We start from the raw sequence: 19,163 nt of genomic DNA, 5'->3' as shown, positions 1-19,163 counted from the left end.
TTGCATTCATTCTTAATAATTATTTTATAAGCCAAATAAGAGCAACAGATGAACAGAGGAGCAGGTGTTTGAACAATAATGTGCTTATTGCTGCTTGCAATTCACCGGAGACATAGCCTACAAGGTATCCCCGATAAAAAGGACATTTCTTATTATGTGCACCTTAACCCGATTAGAATATGATATGTTCTTTCTGCGCATCAAATCGGCGTGCAATTACATGTCATAGTGTGGTTTAAACACAGTTTAAATATATAACTATATATATATATATAACTGTGAGACAGGATGATTTTCATTCAATATTTTTCTGTCTGTGTCTCTCCCATAAAGCTATAATATATCGACACACACACACACACACACACACACACACACACACACACACACACACACACACACACACACACACACACAAGCTTACATCCTGTACCATACCGTACATACCATTCCATGCACATTCCAACTATAGGCTGAGGAATATATCCCACCCTTTTCACATTGGCCTCTTATAGCGCCACCAGGAGGCGACAACCTGGCCTGACCTGGTGGAGACCTGTGTCCCGAGGGGCACTTTTTCTAGTTATTATTATTATTATTATTATTACAGTCTCTTTATACTTGTTTCTGGCTCCGTTGCGTGCACTTTGTCCTACCCACGAGGGACTTGTTGATGTTGCGCGACATCAATCAGGGGACACATTGTGTTGACGTTGTGTGTTGTGTGTGTGTGTGTGTGATCCTTGGACGCCGCTTGAGGGAAGTGTGTTTCTCGTTCTGTTCGAACGAACGAAGAAACGAATGACCGGCGACTGAATCACTGCTTGTGTTGTTGGCGTTGAATAGAATCTGGCGCTATTTGTTTGAGGCCGTGTTTGTTGGCGGTGTTGTGGGGGAGCGAGAGAAACGTTATGTTCCTTTCCACCACTGTGCACCCCCCCCCCACAGGGAGGGAGAGGAGAAGACACAGTGCTTCCTGTGTGTATTGGGGGGGGGGTCCCCCCAGACAGACAGAAAGCCCACCACGGCCCACCAGCCGCAACACAGCCCCCCCCCCCCTCCCTCTCTCTCTCTCTCTCTCTTTTCATCGCCTCTTTTTAACAACTCAGGAAATCTGAATGGTTGGGAAGAAGAAGCGTGTGTGTGTCTGAAACAGCTCCTCTCTCTCTCTCTCTCTCCCTCTCTCTCTCTCTCTCTCTCTCTCTCTCCACCAAAACAGAACGTCCCCTTTCCTCAGCTGTATGGTAATCAAGGCCTGCCCCCCCACCCGTGAAAATGGAAGCGGCTCTTCTTCTTCTACTCCTCGCCACTCTCCCCCCCACACCCCTAGTCGTCGTCGTCGTCCCCCACACACACCCCAACCCCCCCCCCCCCACACACACACACACACACACCCCTAGTCCCCACACCCCACCCTCTTCCTACCAGACAAAGACTTGTTTGGACACCTGTTGAGCAGCCAGCTATAAGAGATTAGCGTTTGGTACAGGGTTAACGGAGGCCAACAGTGACTGTGGATCATCATCACAATCCTTGAAGAAAGGAGGAGAAGCAAAAATGCACTCAGTTGAGTCGTTCAAAGTGATAGAGTGACATTGGGTGCACATTGGTTCAGGTAGAGATCAGAGTAATCTAGTAAGAGAGTGGCGACACTAGCCTTGACTCCCATTGTAACAATGGAATGCGGAAGTGCTCATTCTAACTCAATGGGATAGTTCCAATGTTTGGAACCATAGCCCATAGGCACCCTGAGTGAGTGCTGGTATTCCTTTCTATGGATCATCACATTCCGCCCGAAAAATAGGGAGAATTGGGGGTGGAGCTAATAGTCACTTTAACCACTTTATCCGTGGTGTATAATATGTCTGGTATTCAAAAATAGCAGATCTACAAACTCGTATACATCTCCTCGAGCTTGTATACATATGCTATTGCAAAAAAAAAGATCTCTAAAATGTTTGGAAGATTTTGAATAATTTTTGAGAACTAGTGACCTGAGTACAGTACGTGGGTAAATGTACAACATGGCCACGTTCAGTGGTGTAAAGTACTTTTACTTAAGTACAATTTTGAGGTATTTGTACTCCAATTTCCAATACTTTTACTTCTACTTCACTACATCTCAGAGCCAAAATGTGTACTTTTACTTCATTACAATAATTTGAAAACTTTATTTACTTGTGAAATGGCACATTCTGCACAATGAGTACTTTTACTTTTAGCACTTTAAGTACATTTTGATGCCGATACTTTTGTACTTTTACTCAAGAACATTTTCAATTTCGGACTTTTACTAAATTGCAGTATTGGTACTTTTACTTAAGTAAAACAACTGAGTACTTTTTCCACCACTGGCCACGTTCCACCAGTGCCCTCGCAGGCGCCTGCTTTCCCCTTCCTTCTTTCTCCAGCGGGTTTCTCTGAAGGGAAAGCAGAACATGTGGTGGAACCTTGGTGGTGCAAAGCGTGATGGAAGCTTCACAGTTCTGAACGTGGACAGAATAATAAAGGGGAAACGGTCAGGGCTCTTTGTTGTTCTTTTGGAGAAAAGGTGGCATAGTTGGTTTCAACCGTTTAGAAAGTTGAAGTGTTCCAAGGCTAGCGATGTGCTAAGTCAGGGGGTTCTCAACCCGTGGGTCGCGACCCCTCAGGGGGTTGCCAAATTATTTTGGGGGGTTCCAAAAAAAACAAAACTGAATGGCTGGAAAATGGAAATGAAGAGTTTACATATAGTACACATAGTACATGCATACACCTTCCCTAATGATTATATCTGGTTTCAGTATTTATTTATGTTGTTTTGTCTCTATTATTAAGGTTATTGTAGCAGTCAATTTATATTGGGGGTCGGGAGGGAAGTTAGGGAGAGGTTTTCATGAAAAGGCTCAATTTATGATAGCATTAGACTTATATAGCATTTTATGTAGACATAGCACTATATGCATAGTTTTGTTATATATTCCACTGTTACGTTCTTAGCTTATACGTATGATTCAGGATAACTACTTTTTCATGTATATGATGTATTGCCATGCTTTTTTGTTCTTGCAAAATGTAAATCGCTCTGGATTAAGCGCATCTGCCTAAATTGTAAATTGGTAACACAAACGAGTCCTGCATATGGCACTTGTTTCCATTGTGGTCCAATGTATTCAATTGATCAACGTTTTGCACAATTAACACGTGACTTGCAGATTTGCACAATTAATACGTGACGGCATGCATCAACAAAACACTATTAGGAAAGGAGGAAGAGGAGAATTGCAGGCCAATTTAGAAAGGAACCAGTGATTGACATGACATGACAAAAAAACGTTTATATAGGTATAGGATTTAGAAGACATTTTGTAGCATCTGGTCTCAGGTCTAAATGGGTTGTAATGGGAAACATCCTACTGTAGCTGCTGGCTGGCTGGCACCACGGGTAAACTAAGAGCTTCTTCTCTCTGGATGGACGTATTGTCACATGACAGCCTTGTCCTTGACCAGTCCTTGTCGCTGTGTGTGTGTGTGTGTGTGTGTGTGTGTGTGTGTGTGTGTGTGTGTGTGTGTGTGTGTGTGTGTGTGTGTGTGTGTGTGTGTGTGTGTGTGTGTGTGTGTGTGTGTGCTCTAGGGTGCCACCCACCATCGCGACGATGCCAGCCTGAACAGCAGCCATGGAGGGCTGCCCAGTGCCGGCTCCACATCCAGCGCTGAGCTGAGCCACCTGGAAACCTTCAGAGGTCTGTCTGTCTGTCTCTGTCTCTGTCTCTGTCTCTCTATATATATTCGGCACAAACAAGGGACTAAATAAATTTCGCTCTTATGCCACCAAAATGTGGAACGCCCTACCAACAGTCATTAAGTGTGTGTGTTTGTGCAGGTCTGGCTGCGGGCCTGGCTGGACAGGTCGCTGCCGCTCTGGAGCTGAAGCTGGAGAACCAAGACAAAGACGACATCCACTCCTCCGACGACCTGGACTCCAACGCTGACGGAGACAAGAGGGACATCAAGACCCCCCGCGGAGGCACCCGGACCAGGTATATATTAGACTGGAACACTTTCTGTGGCATAGGCAGGAGAAACTACAGTACCATCCCACTCGTTTGTTCCTCAATCTCAAAAGGACATTTATCAGTACTGGTGGGTAGACACAGCTGCAGGACATGAGACTAATTAATTAGAGCGACAGAGAGAGAGAGAGAGAGAGAGAGGAGTGTGTGTGTGTGTGTGTGTGTGTGTGTGTGTGTGTGTGTGTGTGTGTGTGTGTGTGTGTGTGTGTGTGTGTGTGTGTGTGTGTGTGTGTGTGTGTGTGTGTGTGTGTGTGTGTGTGTGTGTGTGTGTGTGTGTGTGTGTGTGTGTGTGTGTGTGTGTGTGTGTGCGCGTGTGTACGTGTCTGCGTCAATTTAACAAACGTCTGGGTTTCCGAGGCTAGGTATACATATAGGCTTTACTCTCCTTTACCCAGTGGTGGAAAAAGTACTCAAATGTTTTACTTAAGTAAAAGTATAAATACTGAAATGTAGATGTACTCCGTTACGTCAAGTAAAAGTCCTGTATTTAAAATGTACTCAAGTTTAAAAGTAGCGGCATCAAAATGTACTTAAATTACTAAAGTAAAATTACTCATATTGCAGAATGTCCCATTTCACAAGTTCAAAATATGCACAAAATCTTTAGAAAATACTCGCATCACATTGCGTTCAATACGTTCAATAATAGCAGATGTACAAGCTCAGAGCCCCACGAAGTGGTGAACCAAAAACAGAACATCAATGGATAATAAAAATCAACACCCAAAGGCAGAACAACAACAAACATGTGCACGTTGGCAGAGCCGCAGAACGGCTCCAACAGGAAGTTGCAACAGCTACGATGAGTCGTCGTAGAGCTGCTCTCAGCTGCCAAAACGTCTCTCAAACGGGAAGCGAGGAACGCACACGTTGTTGCCTGGATCAACGACAGGTCTGCTACAGGTCTGCTCAGGAGGGTCTGGATCAACGACAGGTCTGCTACAGGTCTGCTACAGGTCTGCTCAAGAGGGTCTGGATCAACGACAGGTCTGCTACAGGTCTGCTCAAGAGGGTCTGGATCAACGACAGGTCTGCTCCAGGTCTGCTCAAGAGGGTCTGGATCAACGACAGGTCTACAGGTCTGCTACAGGTCTGCTCAAGAGGGTCTGGATCAACGACAGGTCTGCTCCAGATCTGCTCAAGAGGGTCTGGATCAACGACAGGTCTGCTACAGGTCTGCTCAAGAGGGTCTGGATCAACGACAGGTCTGCTCCAGGTCTGCTCAAGAGGGTCTGGATCAACGACAGGTCTGCTACAGGTCTGCTCAGGAGGGTCTGGATCAACGACAGGTCTACAGGTCTGCTCAGGAGGGTCTGGATCAACGACAGGTCTGCTACAGGTCTGCTACAGGTCTGCTCAAGAGGGTCTGGATCAACGACAGGTCTACAGGTCTGCTCAGGAGGGTCTGGATCAACGACAGGTCTGCTCCAGGTCTGCTCAGGAGGGTCTGGATCAACGACAGGTCTACAGGTCTGCTACAGGTCTGCTCAGGAGGGTCTGGATCAACGACAGGTCTACAGGTCTGCTCAGGAGGGTCTGGATCAACGACAGGTCTGCTCCAGGTCTGCTCAGGAGGGTCTGGATCAACGACAGGTCTACAGGTCTGCTACAGGTCTGCTCAGGAGGGTCTGGATCAACGACAGGTCTGCTCCAGGTCTGCTCAGGAGGGTCTGGATCAACGACAGGTCTGCTCCAGGTCTGCTCAAGAGGGGTGCGACAACGCAAGCAACAAGAAAAAGAAGCTAAACAGAATCCAGGTCTGGTGATGTGTCGGGGCGGGAGTGTGCACGACGGAACGAGCACGCGCGCAACAAAAACTTCTCCGTGCTTCTCCGTGCAAAAAAACACAGGTGTTTTTGGCAGCAAATTTTGAATTTAGTTTCAGTCATAGTCTCTTCGTTTTAATTTAGTTTTAGTCACAATTTAGTCACCTGGAACGTTTTAGTGTTAGTCTAGTTTTAGTCGACTAAATATCATAAGATTTCAGTCTGATAAATCTACAGGTGATTTAGTCTACTAAACTAAGACTACATTTTAGTCTTAGTTTTCATTTAGTTTCCATTCAGTTTTCGTCATGGAAAAAGGTAGTCGAGGAAAAAAAATCGTTTTGGGGTTTTAGTCGACGAAAACAACACAGGTTTGAAAGGCCCTTTATTAAGCCCAGCACACACCGGTTGCGCAGGCGTTGCCGTGCGTTGCACTGGAAAATAGAACGGTGGCGTATCGGAGTGTCAGGCAAGGTGTGAACGTGCGTCGGACGCCGCCGGTGTGGGATAGGTTCATTGAAAATAACGGAGGCGGCTGTTTTGACGCGCGGCGTTGGCAGACGGTGTGTGTAGGGCTTTAGTCTCAATACAAACGGTATCTCCTAGTCTCCAAACTGACCTCGGAGGGGTTCTGTTTGTTCGTCCCGTCCCGTTCCCGTTCCCCGTTCCCGCTCCGCAGCAGCATCAACGAGGACGACGACAACCTCAACCCGGAGCAGAAGGCGGAGCGTGAGCGGGAGCGCCGCATGGCCAACAACGCACGCGAGCGCCTGCGCGTGCGCGACATCAACGAGGCCTTCAAGGAGCTGGGCCGCATGTGCCAGCTGCACCTGAAGAGCGAGAAGCCGCAGACCAAGCTGCTCATCCTGCACCAGGCCGTGGCCGTCATCCTCAGCCTGGAGCAGCAGGTCAGAGGTCAGTGTTGGAGCTCAACGGTTCACTGTTTTATAGCCAGTGGTGGAAAAAGTACTTGACCTGAGATCAGATTCTAAAAGTGTCTTCTACATCCTGACAGTTTTCTGAAAAAGCTATGTTTCTATGTCAGTGGTTCTTCGATTTAAAAAAAATAGCAGACCTACAAGCTCGTAGCGTGCCACTCGGTGGCGCGCTATGAGCTTGTAGATCTGCTATTTTTCAGTAGCTAAAGCATAACATAATGCTAACACCAAAAGTAAGTAAAAGTACTAATACTGCAATTTAGAACTACTACCGTTACAAGTAAAAGTACGGAATTGAAAATGTACTTGAGTAAAAGCACAAAAGTATCGGCATCAAGATGTACTTAAAGTACTAAAAGTAAAAGTATTCAACCTAATGGCTTGGTTTTGCTTTGTTTTGTCCACCTCATCAACCTCCAGAGCGTAACTTAAACCCTAAAGCAGCCTGCCTTAAGAGGAGGGAGGAGGAGAAGCTGTCGGGGGTCTCTGGGGGGGGAGACTCTCAACAGGCCCACCATCCCGGCCTCAGCGACGCATCCAATCCCATGGGCCACCTCTGAGTACAGTAGCACACAGGTACTGTACAACCTGAATGATTGATTGATTGATTGAAATATCTATTAACAGTTTGCAGAATTACAGTACATTTCAAGCACAACTCAATACAAAGACTGTTAACTGTGAGTGGACGACCCAATACAGCATTACACTTTTTGTACGGCTCTAGCAGTGACTCTCAACCCGTTTCAAAGTTCAAGATTGCTTTATTTGTTTTTATTTCTTTCCAACTGCAGCGGCAGGAAAAAAATATATCAAGTGCAAGACAATACTATATAAATAAGTCCTAAAAAACTACAGGAATCCATAAAAAAAGCACAGCCAGATAAATGAAATAAAATAAACATTTAAAAACTGAACATAGAGTTCATGTCATCAGTTAATGTCCTATCTGCCAGGGAGTCTGATCGTCTGTATGGGGACCCCCGGTTTGACATGCATTAGTCTACTCTACGGACCCCCATTTAATGGCATTTCTATCTCTGGGACCCCCCAATTTATATTGTCAAATCAATGTTAATTTAACTCTGAGAGTGTACAAATGGAACCAAATGGACCCCACTTTGGGAACCATTACTGTACACCATCACCTACTGTACCTACTGTGTAAGGATACATTTTAACAGCGATACGATACGTATCACGATACATGGTTGACGATACGATACGTGGACGATATTGGTTCACTATTGCGATAGTATTTAAACGCCTCTTTTTCTTTTTTTCTTTTTAAAATAGCATAGTTGTATACAACAAGTACTTAGTATTGACACAATTGATTATTTGCATTGCAAAACGATACAATACGATACAAAGTCAATGTTGCTGTTTAGATTAATTCGATTCTTGAAATTGAAATACATTTTTCGATGCAGTTACTATAATCGTTACACCCCTACTGCCTACAGTATAGACCACTGGTTCTCCAACCTTTTTCATTTCAATATTCAAAGATTTGCGGCGCATTTTCACGATAAAAAAAATCTACAAGCTCTAGCCGATCTACAAGCTCTCAATGCGACCCGCTGTGAGCTTGTAGATCAGCTATTCTCACCGATGATGATGATGATGATAATGATGATAATGATGATGACATCACAATAGGGATGAATAAGGAGGCAGAATATGGCTTGTATTGCATCTCTTGATTGTAAATACTGTTCTTCTCCTCTCCAGATCATTTCTGTAAGATAAAGAGATGGTGATCTTGCCTCTCCCAGTGGTCAGACCGGACAGGACACACACGTTTTGTGACACCAATTGGAAGAAACGGACCACTTTTCAAGTGAAAAACTACCAAGACTAACACAATCCAATCCTATACGATTGAAGACCCCCCCCCCCCCCCCCCCTCTGTGACAACAGTCAATGTCTATCAGCGAATTTCTGCCCACGAGAAGAAAAAACTTCTTCAGCACATATCACTATCTGAACAAACAATCAGAGAACTGACGCAATCTCCTCCGAGCCCAAAGTGGAAATTGCCTTGTGCCTAAAACTGAATTGACGAATGCATTGTAACAGCAATTGTGTTTTTGTTTGTTTCTTCTTTTTTTTCTTTTTTTTCCCTATTTATTATGTTATTGAACTATAAAGTGTATGTCTAAAGGGAAATTTAAGTGATTTTTCAAAAGAGAAGCATGTTAGCTTTTCAGTCAATCTACAGTTTGCCAGGTGTCGCCCCCCAAAAAATGAAAGAATAAATCAAACAGAAGCACTTAGCCCCAACGAGCCATGGGGAACGACAGAGATTGAAATGTATTTATTGGCCAGTGTTTAAGAGTGATATTTATAACCCCACATTTTAAATGTTTATTGGTGAGAGACCCGTTCAAAACGGGGAAAAAAAGACTATATATTATTTATATTTATAAATGTATCTCATTCCATAACGAGCAGCATCTTCTAAACCAAAACTAACCTACAGAATGCTTGGTTCCTTCTCTGTAGCATATTGACCGACCGCCACGGAATGGACCAAACGCAGAAGGCTTCCTGCTGCCCCCCCCCCCCCCATTGTGTGAGCTCTCCAGTACACAGAGCCCGAGTTGGACTTGGGTTAGCGTGTTAAGATGTCGCGCGACAGAAATAGATGATTTTACAAGCTCACAACACGTCATGGTGTGACACGCCCGTGAGCTTGTAGATCTGCTGTTTTCTGTGCATAGCCCCCCCTATTACTCTAATACTTCATCTTAGTGGCAAAGGTGGCAAAAGGATGGCAAACTCTAGTTTAACTGAAATGACAATGTTAGACGTACGTGTGTGTGTGTGTGTGTGTGTGTGTGTGTGTGTGTGTGTGTGTGTGTGTGTGTGTGTGTGTGTGTGTGTGTGTGTGTGTGTGTGTGTGTGTGCGTGCGTGCGTGCGTGTGTGCGTGCGTAGTGAGTCAAAAATACAGAGAGCAAACTATTTACAGACCTTAGCATTCCCTGCATATTTTTTGTGTCTTAACTAAAGGGGGGATTTCATTTCCCTTTAGTACCTTTGCCATAATAGTATTACGTGTAAACAATTTGATGTGTTTTTGCAGATTGTTGTGATATTTATCACCACAGGTACACATTATACGACTCGACACAACCTTTGGTCCAGAGCCATGTCAAATGTGTTTGGCTGCTCTTTCTTCCCCAAAAAGGTGTCTTAACTAGGCAAATACGAAAACAGTATACAGTACTTGTAACTAGGTTGACATTTCACCGAGGCACCAGCGTAAATGAGTAGCGAGAGCACCGTGAGCTATAGCCTTGTTTTTGGTAGCTAGACCGGAATGAACCGGAATAGAACAAGCAAGTAATACGTTCCACGATAGAGCTGTTGACTCCTCATCAGAGGCCACTGCTAGGAGGACTGACAGTAACATTGAACCTGTTCTATCTTGTTACAATAAACGATTCACGGTAATGGGCACTACTTTAAATACACCTACTGTAAGACTAAACTGTAAAAGTTGTATAATGTGTACCTGCTCATGCTCTGGACTTCAGCAGACATAGCTTTCTCTTTGTTATTTCCTGCCACTGGCTAAATCAGAAATTGCTTTACCGAAGAAGTTGTAGATTCAAAACGATGACCATAGTATCTCCTGGCCTGATGAACATAAAACTTTATTATTTTTTGTTCCTGTCAATAACACAAGCACAAGTACATGTGTTTCAAAGAATGTTACTTCTGTAGGCAAAGAAAAACTATACACATAACTATGTTTATTTGTACTGTACTTTGAGCATACATGTTAAATGGTGTTTTGATCCAAGCGGTGAAAGGTACACGACACAGTAAGCCAGACTAGATAGTTCTTTGAATTCACATGAATTCAATTCAATATCCAAATAGTTGGTGTCTTAGAACAGTAGTGCAATTATGAACAAACGCAGAAAAGATATTTTCAGTTATTTTTGTTTCAAGACATTGGTCATGGCTTTACTTTTGTTTCACCCCCTATCAGTGTGCATGCTTTATGTTTTTCCTTTATTGAGTCATTTTGGTCTTAAAGTCAATTGATTTCTTTGTATATTTTGTCTTCCATCAATAATCTAGACCTTAAACTATAAGGCTGCCACATCCAGAATAGAGTATTCTTTCAAAAAGGGAAATCGCTTATACAATGGATATGCCACTCTGTGAGTTTACAAAAAACAATGCATATCCTTTAAACATCACAGAATAAGTGATATTGTCTCTGACTGCATGTGGCCTTCGCACTTCATTTCAGTATTCATGTTGGCAGACTTTGGTTGGGGGTTATAAATGTATGTCACTTCCTGTTCTCTTTCCTTCCTTCCTTCCTTCCTTCCTTTGTGTTTCTTTTTTTAATTTCCTGTTGACTTCCTTTGTTTCTTTGTTTGTTTGCTCCTCTGTTTGCCAAGCTAGACATGTGCTGTATTCCCCGACGCTTTCCCTTGTATAATATATGAAAAAAAGATCAAAAGGTTAAAAAAAAAACATTTGGCTTATTTTTCACTGTAGTTAGTCTTTTATACAATAATACTGTAAGAATATTTCTTGAATTCTAAATATTACTCTTTCTAGATTTTTTAAATCGAAAGTTTTGAGTAAAAAAGTTTCTTACTTTATTTTACTATATTAGATAGTAAAAATGTACGGTTATTTACCATAACCTGTTCATTATTATCATCAGACAAATTACAAACGGCATCTTAAGAACATAGTAGGACTGTTGCTCAGTCTAGTACGTAAAGAAAAGGCATTATATGAGCTTCAGATTCCTCCATCTTGCTTTTCAGTCTCTGTTGTTTGATTGAAAAAAAGACTTGTTCTCGTGTCAAAAGAAATTCAAGGTATTGTCGATGCACATCGGGAAAAGGAACAGAAAAAAGAAACAGCAACAACAAATTTGAATTTTCTGTCTCAGTTAGCAGAAAACACAAAATGTATATAACATTTATGTTGCAATAAATGTGCCATCTTTTTTAAAACTGGATTGTATGCATTTCTTTCCTGCCCTGAACACGGTTTTGTGTTAGCCCATTCTTTAATTTGTTTTTCTCCACTCCATGCCGTTGCGTGATTGCATCTCATTAAACCAGCATAAATAGCCTGCTAAATAACAGATCTATAAGCTCACAGCTTTTTGATGTTGGCAATTTTTGAAAATGCTCGCCTATAATTTTGTTTTATCTTTATTTTATTTATTTTTTTACACACCTTACATGTTGGACCACATGTCCACAATAGCAATGCCAAGTTCAAAGTTGTTGAATGTCAGATGCTGGCTGAAAGAGGCGGGGTGACCTGACAGTAACATGATAGTCATATACAGGCTTTCCTGTTTATATTCCCATAGACCAGTGATACTCAACCTCAGGCCCGCGGGCCACATCAGGCCCGCGGGACCATTATGACTGGCCCACCAATGAAAATCTAAAAAAAAATCTGGAAAATGAAATAAAAATAAATAAATCTGAATGAAGTTATCTTTAATTACATTATTATAAGTAATACTATTAGAGTTCTACTATTACTCGAACGAAAATAAAAGCTTGGGGGGGGGGGGGGGGGAGATGCAATGCAAATGAAAGACATATACTGTGTATCCCTATTCCCTGACATAATTCTATAGCTAAACGGACAGAATTCTATTTTTTTTGAATGATGAAACCCAGCTGCCATTAATAGTTGGAAATTGCGGAAATTGCGGAAATGGAAATTGCGGAAATTGTAATTGCGGAAATGGTGGAAATGGAAATTGCGGAAATTGCGGAAATGCGGAAATGGAAATTGCGGAAATTGCGGAAATGGTAATTGCGGAAATTGCGGAAATGGTGGAAATGGAAATTGCGGAAATGGAAATTGAGGAAATTGCGGAAATGGAAATTGCGGAAATGGAAATTGCGGAAATTGCGGAAATTGCGGAAATGGTAATTGCGGAAATTGCTCTTCACTTATAGCTATCTATTTTCAGGTAGATTGTTTTATTTTACTCAGTCAGCCATATCACTACTCATTTTTTTTCATGAAAAAGGTCATAGCTGGGTAATCTATTTTCAGGCAAATTGTGTTTATTGTATTTTATTTTACTCAGCCATAACAATTTATTTTCTGTTAACCAACTTGCTGGCTGGAAGGCAGGCAGACAGCTACTCATAGACAGGCAGACAGACAGACAGCTACTCATGGAGAATTGGACAGGCAGGCAGTCAGACAGCTACTCATAGACAGGCAGACAGACAGCTACTCATGGAGAATTGGACAGGCAGGCAGACAGCTACTCATGGACAATTGGACAGGCAGGAAGGCAGACAGCTACTCATAGACAGACAGATAGCTACTCATGGACAATTGGACAGGCAGGAAGGCAGACAGCTACTCATAGACAGGCAGACAGACAGCTACTCATGGACAATTAGGCAGGCAGGCAGACAGCTACTCATAGACAGGCAGACAGACAGCTACTCATGGACAATTAGGCAGGCAGGCAGACAGCTACTCAGACAGGCAGACAGACAGCTACTCATGGACAATTGGACAGGCAGGCAGGCAGACAGACAGCTACTCATAGACAGGCAGGCAGACAGCTACTCATAGACAGGCAGACAGTAAGACAGCTACTCATTGACAGACAGACAAATAACTACTCATGGACAGACAGACAGACAGGCAGGCAGGCAGGCAAAGAGCTACTCATGTTATGTTATTATGTTATTATAACAGCTACTCATGTTATGTGCAATAATTTGTGCAGTTATGGAAACAGCTCTTTGTGTTTATGCAAGAAAATGTAACACATTTATTTATTTACATATTGTGTGCATGCACATTGTACTTTGATACATTTTGCGAAAATAAAGCAAATGAAAGAGAGAAGTTATCAAGTATCATTAATGTCGTAATTTTATCTACTGGCCCCTGGCCCCTTGCCATTTTTGTAATGTGGCCCACAGGTAAATCTATTTGAGTATCCCTGCCATAGACCTTTCTACAGTGGATTTAGGCCAAATGGGCGTTTTACACTATGTTATACTCCTGCAGTGGACCATTGTAGTCTGAATGAAAAGTACTATGAAATATATATGTTTCTATTTTTAATAAAGTGTGATTTAGCGGCGTATACTGTATACATGTTCTGTGAGTGTACCTTTTTTCAGAAATTAATATTCCACGCGCAAAATTGTCACAATATGAAATGGATGCCAAATGCATAGAGTAGCATACTTTGTGATAAGGAATCAACAAACCTTAATTCAAGTTTTAAATGGCAAAGAATAGCAGATATACAAGCTCACAGCGCATCTATTTTGGATTGGTTTTTTTTATATCTTGAAAGTGTGAGAACAAGTGATTTAGAGGGCATTCATAGAATGCCTAATGCCTCAGGTCTTAATGGGTTAATTCCATTCGTCCAGTGATGTAATTAGTCTGGATGTAACCATTAAACTTTAAACGGTATATAGTTGACAGGAGTCCCCCAGGGCTCTATACTAGTCCCACTCTAGTTTTAGCTCTATACACTAAATATATTCTAAAAAGCTGATCCAACAAACCCATAATGTGTTGCAATGCAACGCATTGTGTGCTTGTAGATGTGCTATTTTACAAAATATCCACAATAGGGCTATGGAGTTGTGAGAAATACTGCTCTAAAGAGTCTGAATGCACAGTATAGCCTCGGTATCCAAGTTTTATTATTTATTTTCGTTCGCATTTGGCTAAGAAATGAAAGCCTGCAGGGTCAACAACGCATTGGAAGATCTGACACAGGAAGCCTTGTATACTTTGACCGGCACCCGCTCCTCTAGACCAGAAATCATACAGGCTCATGCATAGATATTAAAAATAAATCAGACCAGTTTGAAGCGAGTGGTGCAACAGCACCCCCTATTGGTACTCTAAACATCGGTACATAGGTTAGGACATGTAGGACATTGCTGTTCCTCAATAATAGATGCCTCATTGGGCGTTGCAGTTCGTTGGAGCCATATGTGTGCAAGAGGGGGCGGAAGTGCGCAGGAAGTGTGGAAGGCACGTTACATCACGCTGTCACTGAAGTGATTACTGGCCAATCACAGCGCATCTTTTCCGGGACAGACCCGAACATGCGCTCTGTGATGCACCGTGATGCACGCTCATGCTTCCGCGGGGCTTCTCGGGAATGTTTTGCCCTCCCTTCAGCACATACGCTCCAGAGCCAGAAAGGGTGTCTACGGGCTCATGGGCCAGGCTAATTGAACGCACAGTGTCAAGACATCTGCACAAAACGACCATGGTGCGTGTTGTTGTGAGCATCATGATGTCCTCATGGCTCGATCTGTGACTGTGACAGAGTTGCAAGCTAAAGAAAATGCTGACTGCCGTTCTGTCTACGGAAAGCTCGATCAGTGTTGACTCTGTTGAGACGTAAATCACAGACATCTGTCGTCTTTTACATTTTAAAAGAGAAAAGAATGGAGAGAGAAAGACGTTCTGTGAGGTGGTAGCCTGGAGAATATTGGCTCACCGATCAGTGAGTTGGATGCAATCCTACCTGGGGGGGGGGAGAACAGATGGTGGAGGTGAACGGAACACTGTCGTCGTCGTCCCTCCCAGTGAGCTCTGGCGTAAGTGGTGTTCCACAAGGAAGCATACTAGGGACTTTACTGTTCCTAATATGTAAACGACGTCAACATGACATCAGCTTGTGACTGCAACTTGTTCCTGCGTTCGCAGATGACTCGGCACTGCTGGTCTCGGACAGCAACAAACTGCAGGTGGAAAAGGCCCTCAGCTCTGAACTAGGTAGAATCTGCACCTGGCTCGCTGATAATTTTTTATCTTTTTTTTAGTTTTGGCTTCTCTGAAATTCTCTCTTCCTCACTTCCCATGTGCCGCCTCCCACGACACAGCATTATAAACATCCTGCATGTACGTGGTTGGCCAATCAGAGGCAGTAACTAGGACAGTGCAGCTAACCAGTCGCCGCTCGGGAGGCGGTATAATGGGAAGTCAACAAGGAAGTCAAGGAAGTGGGTAGCCAAAAAAAAAAAAAAAAAAAAGATTTCTCCCTCTCCTATAGCTGCTTTATGCATCTTTGAAACATCTCACCAACAATCAAGCGGCGCGCCGCTCGGTGTGAACGGAGGGTATGTACATCTGCATCCCAACGAGAGTGGAATAACCGATTAGGGACCCTACGGTTAAGCGATGTCCAAACTTCAGAAAAGCTTAACCGAAGGTTTTGAAAGGGGCTAGGCAGGAGCAAGCAGCTAGCCACCAGGCCAGCCAGCCAGCCTTCACCAGGCACTGGGCAGGAGCAAGCAGCTAGCTACCAGGCCAGCCAGCCAGCCAGCCAGCCTTCACCAGGCACTGGCAAGTGTTTTTTGACTGGGGGGTCATATTTTGACAGCAGGAATTGCCTGTCATAACAGTATCAGGATGTATTAGGATGTTCATCAGCCAACACTCCCCACTCACAGGTAGTAACCCCCCCCCCCCCCCAGAGAGGACGTATAGGGTCTCATCTGAAAATATGTTGTTCCAGGAACCTTACAGAAGCAAAGATTTGAGTTAAAAACTTTCCAAAAATAGCAGATCTACAAGCTACAATAGCTAAAGTATAACATAATGCCTAAAACACCAAGGTTTCTCTCCAGCTGGTCGATGGAAATGACGCTCGGGCCCGTGGCTGCAACCTGACGCGTCGGGGAAGCGTTTCCATTTTTTTCGCCCCCTGCTGCAAGTTGTAGTCATTTCCATCCACCAACTGTTTTTGGGCTAGCTGTTTATGGCATTCCAACGCACCGCCATTCTGACTACGCGACTTTCTGTGTGCGGTTATAGGGTTATAGGGACTCGAGCACTTCGGAATGGCAGTGCTTCAGAATGCCACCGGTTTAAACAACATTAGGAAGCAAGCAAGCACCAAATATTAGCAAACTATACAAATATTTGCAAGCTGGTTGGAATAACGTGTTCCTTCCACGTGCTACGTCCAACCAAGGAAACTCCCCCACGTCAGGTGTAAAGGAGTGACTTGGACACTCGTGCATGAAGGAAGCATGAGTTAAGTCCGTTGCTCTCCCCAGGTTGGCGGAGGGTGTGTAGAGCCCAGGATCACATTAGATAATTGACACAGGGGTGAAAAATGGGTTACAAAACCGTGGGATAAAAATAATAAAAATATGCAAGCGACTTTACAGGAAAAACAAGCCCAAAGTCGCCTATATTAGGCGGACATGGCAACAACTGGCCACGGCAGGCCTGATGACGGACACGCCTCGGCACACACAGGGTTGAAAGTCTTGACAGAAAGTCCCAATAACTGCTATGTTGGGAATCTAAGTTCTCACTGCAGGAGGAGTATCGTATGCACGGGTTACGGACATCTGTCTTTCTGTTCCCCGTCACAGCTAGGATCCTTCAAGGTTTTTCTAATCCCTGCAAGATCACTGACCCCACTTTATTTGTCAGCTCATTTTTATTTATTGGGCGGTCTTGTCGCATCGCATCAATGTATAAACCACAATCAATCACAGAAAAACTGAAGTTTAGGGGAAAACATTTTAATCTATAATGAAATCACATGCCGTTTACTGTAAATGTGTGCATGCCACAGTAAAAAAATAATCCTCAGTGCCGATGTGTCCATTTTTAACTACCGGGGAGCGTACAGATGGACGCTTACGGGGCCCGTTTGGTTCCATTTGTACGCTCGCCAAACACTGAGGATTTCAGCTTGTGTTGTAAAGGTCTCTGGTACATGTCAATTATGGTGAGTTGCCGCTAGAAGGCCTGCACTTTAGTTGAGACGAGTCAGGGTCAGACACACACACACACACATGCAGCGAGCGCTCTCTACTGAGCATGCCCAGAGGCCCCAGCTGTGGCACCTCACTGGAGAACAGAGTGTCCATTGTGTGCCTCGTCGGTAACACAACACAGTGCCGGAGAGAGAGAGAGCACAGATTAAAGGCTGTGCAGCTACAGTATATAGTCCACTTTGTGGTTCCCGAGCTCTCATGGACATAAATGAAAACTGTGGGACCGCTACAGTACAAAGGCAAAACCGAGGGGTGGGCGGCTAGCCGCCGGGACGTCAAATACACTGTGTATGGCGGTCTGGCGGATGTCCTTCACTGTCTGTGTTTGTCCACAACAATGATCAGTTTTTCTTTCTTTTTCTTTTTTTATGGAAGGAAGTTTTTTTTAAACATTTATTTGATGTCTTGGTTTGAAGTGTAAACATGCCCATTGGCATTTTATTGTGTGCTATGCTTCACAACAATATAAATGGCTGCTTTCTATTTCCCAAGGTTAAAAAAACAAGATAAAAAGAAGGTGAAGCTATGGGGACGTTCTTTCTGTGATGGTAAACTTGAAGGCCTGAATATGTCCTGTGGTGCTGCTGCTGCTGCTACTATTGATCAGTGTTGTTTTTGGCAGCAAATTTAAATTTTAGTTTTATTCATCATAGTCTCTAGTTTTAGTCACATTTTTGTCACGAGGAATGTTTTAGTGTTAGTCTATAGTTTTTTTTGTCGACTAAATTTACAGGTGATTTAGTCGACTGAAATGTATTTTGGCAGGCCTTGATGCCGTCGTAAATAATGGCAGATTTAATTTTACACTTCTACAAGCTCACAAGCTCACAACGTGTCGCGCTGCGACACGCTGTGAGCTTGTAGATCTGCTATTATCAGCATTCAACCAAGTGTAAAATTTATTTGACTTATACTGGTTTCCATTTAGTTTTCGTCTGTGAAAAAAGGTAGTCGACAGACATTTTCCGTCATAGTTTTAGTTGACGGAAACAACACTGCTATTGAGGGATATTAAAGAGTCGTGTGAAATGTAGGCCTTTTGTGGTATGATGAATGTGAAAAGTGTCGTCACATTGAATGGCGTTATTTGTATAACCACTGATGCAGACAATTGCAACGGTGAATGACAGATCATACACTGACATTTCAGGATACCTTTCTGTATTGTACTGATACTGTACACTAGTGTACACAATAAATACAATTCAGACCTGTTTTTGTAACCCTCTGCATGTCTCTGCATGTACAGTACATGCACTGATAATAATTAATAAATATGCAGGGTTAAATCAAAGGTAACAAGTAGAGATGTCCAAATACTGTATCGGTATCGGGAAAAGTATCGGATCATATATTTGTCATATCGGGTCATATCGGTATCGGTGAATATGCCAGTCTAACCACAGACAGTTGACACTATGGCAGGTAAATACAATGTTGGGGCATGTGGAGTTTGCTTTGGAGTTGCCCAAACTGCAAGTGCACATTTGAGTGATGAGCTATAAACACAACATGAGATCACGACACTTATATTCTATATATATTATATATTCGGTATCGGTATCGGCTAACACAGAAATTGAGGTATCGGGATC

At 43.3% G+C, this 19,163-nt stretch overlaps 1 protein-coding gene across 2 annotated transcripts in view; it reads left to right on the top strand.

Moving 5' to 3' along the window:
- Positions 1-11,751, top strand: part of tcf12 (transcription factor 12) — a 139,724-nt gene extending 127,973 nt beyond the window's left edge. For both annotated transcript variants that reach the window (XM_080759483.1, XM_080759484.1), the window contains 5 exons: positions 3,614-3,722; positions 3,863-4,019; positions 6,498-6,733; positions 7,177-7,332; positions 8,491-11,751. In XM_080759483.1, coding sequence (XP_080615609.1) covers positions 3,614-3,722; positions 3,863-4,019; positions 6,498-6,733; positions 7,177-7,316 — 642 coding nt within the window. In that variant the 3' untranslated portion in view covers positions 7,317-7,332; positions 8,491-11,751. The remainder of the gene's footprint in view (positions 1-3,613; positions 3,723-3,862; positions 4,020-6,497; positions 6,734-7,176; positions 7,333-8,490) is intronic.
- The last annotated feature ends 7,412 nt before the right edge of the window (positions 11,752-19,163 follow it).

Source organism: Protomyctophum bolini, assembly GCF_963924005.1.
Source record: "Protomyctophum bolini genome assembly, chromosome: 1".
NCBI classification, from domain to species: domain Eukaryota; kingdom Metazoa; phylum Chordata; class Actinopteri; order Myctophiformes; family Myctophidae; genus Protomyctophum; species Protomyctophum bolini.
This window is presented reverse-complemented; position numbering and strand designations above follow the sequence as displayed.